Source organism: Primulina huaijiensis, chromosome 9 (assembly GCF_012295235.1).
Source record: "Primulina huaijiensis isolate GDHJ02 chromosome 9, ASM1229523v2, whole genome shotgun sequence".
Lineage (NCBI taxonomy): Eukaryota > Viridiplantae > Streptophyta > Magnoliopsida > Lamiales > Gesneriaceae > Primulina > Primulina huaijiensis.
The window spans coordinates 5,988,861-5,996,501 of record NC_133314.1 but is presented as its reverse complement, the minus strand read 5'-3'; the positions used below and the strand labels follow the sequence as shown (position 1 = coordinate 5,996,501).

At 34.6% G+C, this 7,641-nt stretch overlaps 1 protein-coding gene across 1 annotated transcript; it reads left to right on the top strand.

The window, feature by feature from the left end:
• The first annotated feature begins 219 nt into the window (after positions 1–219).
• LOC140984768 (tetraspanin-19-like) lies at positions 220–6,848 on the top strand. Its single transcript, XM_073452382.1, has 6 exons — positions 220–606; positions 696–795; positions 4,057–4,137; positions 4,221–4,325; positions 5,702–5,893; positions 6,571–6,848. The coding sequence occupies exons 1-6, from the start codon at positions 455–457 to the stop codon at positions 6,580–6,582; spliced, it is 642 nt and encodes a 213-aa protein (XP_073308483.1). The 5' UTR covers positions 220–454; the 3' UTR covers positions 6,583–6,848.
• The last annotated feature ends 793 nt before the right edge of the window (positions 6,849–7,641 follow it).

Here is a 7,641-nt window from a genome sequence, read left to right as displayed (position 1 = left end):
GCAATAGTAGAAAGGCAATTTAGTCAATTCATCAAAAGATTTTAAATTATCCAATTCTTAATCATCATACCAAACATAATATTATTTTATCATTATATATTATATTTCTACTTTTATCATTTTTTTATTATTTATCCCCTAATCATTTCATAAAATATTTCATAATTTTATAAAATGAAAAAAAAAATGCAGCAATATGTCTAAAGTACCGCGCGGTTTTTGGGAGACCGCACAGAAAAATTGTTCCTTGAAAAAAAAAACGAAAAGAAAATGAAAAAATCATTGACCGCTGTTTCTTCTTCTTCTCTGATCGATTCCCCGGTTCTGTTTTCTGGAATTAGGGATTCCCTTTTGCTCCATTAATCATCGCGTAATCGTCAATTGGTGTGTTTTTCCTTTCTGTTTTTTGAAGGTTTGGGAAAAAAAACATAATAATAATAAGGTTCAGTAAGAAATGGGTCGGATGGCGCGTGTTTGCGTTCAATCTCTGATGAAAGTCGTGAATGCCGGCTTAGGAATGGTGGGTATTGCTATGATTTTGTACGCTTTATGGATGCTTAGGGTGTGGCTGCGCCACCTCCAATCGGATACTGCCCCGATCCCGTGGTAAATGTTGAAGCATTATGAAAGTGGAGAATTCTTACATCTTAATATTTCATTTTTGTTGCATTTTTACGATTGAATTTGAAATCCAGGTTCATATATACTATACTTGGCCTCGGGGTTACTCTATGCGTGATTTTTTGCTCGGGCCACATTGCCGCAGAAACTGCTAATGGTTGTTGCCTCTATATTGTATCCTTGCCATCTATGTTGTTCATAAATAGTCAACTTGTTAATGTATTCTTACACGTGACTCTTTGCTCAATACTTGCTTGTTTCTTCTCTTAGCTGCGATGGTGGAGCCAAATAGAAGACAAATTGCCCCCTTGTTTATGATGTATTGGTTCATCCCTTGAAAATTATGAAAAGGATTAATTAAACATTTTTCTCCCCTGATCTTGGGGTCTTGAATCTGTCCTTGTTTAGCTGCTTGTTCAAGTGAGTTGGAGAAGATTAATATCTTTGTTTCCTCTAACAATACAGTCTTACGTTTCTCAGCCATCCATTGACTTTATGAAATGCTTATTGTTTTAGTGCCCTTTTTAGTCAATTATGCTCGTAGTGATCTATATTTAGCATTGGATGCTGATTGTTGATGAATAAATGAATTGCATCTTCGGCTACTAAATTCTTATGACTTCATTCGCACAACTCTGGTGGCTTTTTAGTTTAAGTTTGTGAATTGAGGGCCTACTCATGTAGGTCTAGATGACATACCGCGAATCATACATGTTAGAGTTGTTGCTAGTACATAGTTGTTTAAATGAAGTAAGTTATGTGAGATTACCATTAGCCACGTGGTTTCAGGCATTCCTAGTTTTAGGTGGATAGTGTAGAGAACCAGGAGCAGCCATGTAACGATCATGAGCCATTAGGCTGAACCAACATAGGTCTCGGCCCATATCCATGCACCACTACAGGTCATGGGTCGTTAGGATGGTCATGGGTATGGGCCGATGCTCATGTTGGTTCAGCCTAATGACCTAGATCGTTACAAGCCATCTTGTTCCTTGAATACATCTTACATTCTTACCTTTACCAAACATATCATTCTCATGATTAGACTTTTCAAGCACGGTTGGTTCAGTCATAGAAGCTGGTTTTTCAGATCAGGTAGGCTGGAATTAGGCAATGCAGTGCTGGTTCAGGTACATGGGATGGTCTAGTGGAAGCAAGAGGTGATAACTCGAGTAAGAGTTCCCCATCCTTATCTTCAAGTACTGAATTCACCCCCTGAAGATAAGGTGTGGTAAAGTATGACTCGTCTTCATTGAAAGTAACATCTAAAGTGACATAAAATTTCTTTGATGGAGGGTAGTAACACTTGTACAATCATCATCCCTGTGTATGACATAAAATTTCATTGATGGAGGGTAGTAACACTTGCCCCAGAAATGTTAGGTACAGGTAAAAAGACCCCAAATATCCCTGTGTATGAGATTAAAAAGGAATAGAACTTTTATTACTTTCTTGAAAAGGTACACGCATATGTTTAGCAAGTTCACACGCATCAGAACGAAAATCCTCAACATTTAAACCTATAAACAATGAAGGGGGAATAAAAACTTAAGAGTCCTAAATGATGGATGTCCAAGTCTACGATGATGAAGCCAGACTTTATCCTTATTAGCTATAACAGATTCTGAAACAAATGAATCAGGGAGTGGGTGTTTGAGAACGCTTGATTGGCTCGGTGTTTCAAGGTAGTAGAGTCCATCCGTTTTCTAGCATGTCCAATCATGTTCCCTGAATCCTTTTCAACAATAATCATGATGAAATACCACAGTACATTCTAAATCCCGAGTAAGTTTTTGGTTTGAGACAAGGTTCGTGGTCAAGATAGGAACATGAAAGACATTTTCAAAGGTGAAAGATGGATTAATTGTAACATTTCCTTGACCTGCCACGGTGGTTGAGAAACCATTGGCAATAGCTATTTTCCTACTACTTGGACATGGGGAATATATAGAAAACACGTGGTGAGTTGGTCATGTGGTCAGGGACTCCTGAATCCATGATCCAGGAGTTGAGAACACCTAATTCTTTTGGAGGAGAATCATCCTGTGTTGCTGCCCCAATATGGGCATGACCATTCACTTGTGAGTTCTCTCCTTTGAATCTTGATTCATGATTAGGAAGCTTGCCTTGAATCTCCAACAATTTTCAACATTATGATTATCTCTTCTACATTGAGGGCACCATAGCTTGCTCTTTTGATTTCGACTTTGTGCCTTGAATTGTCCAAATTTTCCACTCCCACAGCCTGGTGCTCGGTCTGTGTTTCTGGTTGATTTGAGACCATCATGAACCACCATAGCACAGCTATCTGAGTGTTGGGGTTCAAGCATTAGTTTCCTACTTTCTTCTCCTGTGATCAGCGCCACCACTTCATTGAAGCACGGTATTTCCTGCTTCCCAAGAATCTGAATTCTTACTTGATCAGTTGATCGAATTTAGGATTCAGCCCAACCTGAAAGTCATAAACTCGACCTTGTTCAATAAAAACTTTTAGAACAGCAGCATCGTCAGAGCACTTGGTTTTAATCACTCTATAGCGATCCAATTCTGGCATCATGTTCTTGCCATAAAGCTTTCAATTAATTATCTTACTAGGTGACAGTTTTATTCCCTTGTTTTGCAGCCATTGTTTTCACCTTTACTTCATAGACTCGAGCCACATCTTTAGCTTTTGAATAAGTTTGTTGAAATGCTTCCCAAATTTCTTTGGCAGTAGGCAAGAACATGCATGTGTCGTTCATTTCTATGTTCATAGCAACCATGCCATTATCATGGAATCCTCTTCATCCCATGTTTCAAAACTAGGATTCTTTGAACTTGGTCTTGGACCCGTGATATGACTGATCTCTGCTCTTCTTTTCAGTATTGTTCGAACAAGTTGTGACCGCTTAAGATAATTCTTTCCATCCAACTTGTAAATTGCTTGAATGTTTTGTAATTCTTCTGGCTGTGAGGCATGGATTTTCTCTTCAGATTGAGGGGCTTTTTCCGACATCTCAGTAGTGGCCCCAAAATCGAAGACTCTGATATCATGTGCAGAATATAAATTTGATATATATTTTCTATTATTCAGAAAGGATACAACTACGTGGTTATATAGAAATCTTAGATAAAGTCTTAGAAGGAGAGGAGTCTATCAAATCTGTCAAATCCTGTGACTTATGGGAAATCCTAAAAAAATAAAGAGATCACAATAAAATACAAATTAATATAAAAAGATCACAATAAAAAAATAAAAAGATCACAATAAAATACAAATGATAGACGAATTTTCCTGAAACAATCTGTCATTGTGTTGTTCTTTTCATGCTTCTTGTACTATTATATTGGTTCAGCATCTTATATTACTTTTACGACATGGAGATGAATCTGATTTTTATCAAATCATTTAGCAATGGTTGCATATCACTTCTTTGTTAACTTTAACTGGTATAGTACATGGTTTTTGTCTTTCTTCTTTTTGTGCTTGAAGCTGCTGTTACCGCGGATATATTCTTAAATCACAGCTGGGAGGAGGTACGCACAGCTGTATGCTTTAAAAAATTACAAAGGTTCATTTTGATTTAAGGACGATGAAATTTAAACTCGACTATTTTCAGGATTTCCCAGAGGACCCTTCAAAAAATCTTGACCAGTTGAAGCAGTTTATAAGGAAGAACTTTGACATATGCAAATGGATTGGCTTAACAGTGGTGTCTGTGCAGGTTCATTTTGATTTCCACACACACCCAATGTGTTATTACTAAATATATGGGAAAAAACAATGCCTTGAACCAATGCACAGATGTTATCTTCACGTCATTTTCTTAGTGTTTTATGTAATTCTCGAGATTAGTTAGTTTTACAAGCTTTCATTCTGTCACACAAAATATTTAACTTACCTTATTCAAGCTCGAGCTTCGGCTTGGTATGGTTTTCATAAAATAACCGGTTCGATTTGGTGAAATAGTTTTTCCAAATTTTGAAATCAAGATTTGAAACAGTTTTAAGGTAATTATTTCTATTATGTGAAATTGCTTGACACATACATATGATATAATTATTAAAAGTATATTATGAGGATAATATGTGTTGGAAATATCAAGAACACTATATATTTAGTAGTTATAATGTGATTGATAGATATAAAATAGTATATGTAGTCTGTGTTTGAAATCCAAGAAACAATGAAGATCGGTTATTCATACAGTTTGGTTAACCACACCTAATAGCCAAAACCAAACTAAAGACTGAATATTTTGCAAAATACAACCCAATACCAAACCAAATTTTCTGGTGATGTTTAGGGCTGCACTGTAATTTTTGTTAAGGTATGATTGGCTGGTTAGCTGAGTAGTGAAAACTCATAGCTACTTTGCTACAACTGTTTTGGTTCTTTGATTTGTGTATATTTCTAAACCCTTTTCTGTGTGATGGGGTGTACTTTTCCCACAGCTCAAAATATGCTCAAGAATTTTATAAATGTTTTATTTTTTTAATCCAAGGATTCTAATTAGATGTGTACCGAAAGTACTTTTGTATAAAAGTTACTCATCCAAAACTTGTTGAATGGTTATTCAAGTTGATTGAAAACTGTAAATTGATGGTTTGTAAGATTTTCTAATATGATATAAGGTATGAAACAATCTTAGGGTCCAGTTATTCAGATTGTTATGTAGAAGATCATCTTATGGGAGAGTAAATTATAATATGGCATAGAAAAAGGACTAAAATATATGTAAAAACTGCAAAATTAACATTTTAGATAAGTAAAACAAGTATTATGATAAAATGAACTTCGGGTTTTGTATCATTGCCCTTTTGGATGATAACATAGACTTGTTTTGCGCTATTGTATCTAGAAAAAGGACTAAAATATATGTAAAAACTGCAAAATCAACATTTTAAATATGTAAAACAAGTATTATGATAAAATGAACTTCGGGTTTTATATCATTGCCCTTTTGGATGATAACTTAGACTTGTTTTGCACTATTGTATCTTTTAATCCCAGTCTCATTTCACATTTTGGTTCCTTAAAGTCATTTGTTAAGCACCATCTTGACGGCCTTTCTCATTGTGGTGATGATTTTGCATGTAGGGACTGAGTATATTATTGGCTATGATTCTCAAAGCTTTAGGCCCACATTCTGAGAGATACTATGAAAGTGACGATGATTATCTACCAGATAGAGTGCCGTTGCTAAAAAATTATGTTCCACCACAATCTTATGCCGTTAATGACCAGACGTACGGGAAAAATGGTTCTTGGAATACGAGAACCAACAGTAAGGTTAGTTTCACATCTAACGTATGGTTTTAGATAATGTCAGTCATCTTGAAAACGATAGAAATTGTAGTACTGATTATTGAAGTTTGCTCGGATTTGTTGAAGGTGAAAATTTCCTCTCATGATGAATATGTATGCAGCCAGAATTTTTTGAATGCTATTTTTTAATTTATAATTAATAATTGTCCAAGTTATCCTTTTACTTTTAATTGGTATTGATGCTTTTTTAGAAGTTGATATCTTGAGTTCCAAATTCTTATCCGTTGCTCTCCTTTAATAATTAAAGAGTTCTGAAATTACCATGGGTTCATTTTTTGTGTAAATTAAAGTTGAAGGTAGTTGAGATTGTCCGTAGATTGATTGATTTGATTTGATTTGATTGGATTTTGAGGAGTATATTTGATTTGGGAAAGAATTTGAGGATCTTGGGTAGATTTGAAATCCATCACAGTAGATTTTGATGAGTATATTTGATTAGGGGAAGAATTTGAGGATCTTGGGTAGATTTGAAATCCATCCAATTACAATTGAAATTGTGTAATTTGATATCCATTGTATTTTAATTCATTACTCTAAACAAGTGAAGGAATTTAAAATCATGGATTGGAAATCCATCAATCTAAACACAACTTGTTGCCTTATTGACGAGGTATTTTGTTTTATTTTGCTTTTCCATCCAGGGGAGCAGGTAAACAAAATTCGCCTTGGGAGAGATGACAGAGAGCGCCAGATACGCGAAGGGAACGAGATGATTTAGTCGCAAGCCGACAAGTTTTTGATAATCTGTGAAGTATTTGTAAGTTTTGGTCGTCAGTGAAGTATTTGTAATCGTATTCCTAAAACCTTGTTCCCTGTATGTTTCTTTGCACTGGATATGCCAGGTGAGTATGTATTTTAGAAGACGTTGATGAGAAAAACAAATACCAGATATTGGAGAACTTTTTATATCTTGCCTTGATTTCTGCGACATTTGAACCACCACACTAATGTAGTAGCATCGGTCGGTTTGATTTTCGGTTTTTTATTTCGGTTTTTTCGATTTTCGGTTTTAGAAATATATAATCTGATATCCGAACCATTTTTCTTCGGTTCGGTTCGGTTTTCTACCAAAACGGTTCGGTTATTTTGGTCGGTTAATTCGGTTTTGGTATAATTATTTAAATTAATAATATAAATATATTGTAAAATATAATATGTTAACTTTCTACATGTTTTCTTAGTAAAATATTTAAATATAAGGTCTAAATTAGTTAAACAAACAAAAATCAACTAAAAATTGTTCAAAATAGTTTTTCATTCACTAAATATCATATCAAAATATTTAATATAAATAAAAATATAAAAAAATTATTAATTTAATGAAATTTCGGTTTTTTTGGTTTGTTCGGTTTTGACATATATAATCCGAAACCAAACCAAATAAACTTCGGTTTTAACATTTATATCCGAATTACAAAATTCGGTTTTCGGTTCGGTTCTGTTTTTTCGGTTTGGATTTTCGGTTTTTTCGGTTTTATCCGAAGTTTGAACACCCCTAAGCATACCTCGAAAGAATCACAAGGGCGATGTATTGCTCATTTGCTATCTTTATTTTAGGGTGTGTTCTGCGGAGTTTTATAAGCAGTCTGCGAGCTTTGTACTTGCTAACTAAAAAAATGTTAGTAAGTCGTTTGAACTTTGACGTTCTATCAGTTACCCAAAAATAATTTTCATATTTTTTTTAATATACACCCATAATTCAATGGCACAAA

What these genes read in the sequence shown, in the direction of transcription:
- LOC140984768 (XM_073452382.1), top strand. Translation starts at nt 455, where the DNA reads ATGGGTCGGATGGCGCGTGTTTGCGTTCAATCTCTGATGAAAGTCGTG. An exon ending in ATGGTTGTTGCCTCTATATT is followed by an intron (nt 796 to 4,056) that starts GTATCCTTGCCA and finishes TAACTGGTATAG; the next exon opens with TACATGGTTTTTGTCTTTCT. An exon ending in TAAATCACAGCTGGGAGGAG is followed by an intron (nt 4,138 to 4,220) that starts GTACGCACAGCT and finishes GACTATTTTCAG; the next exon opens with GATTTCCCAGAGGACCCTTC.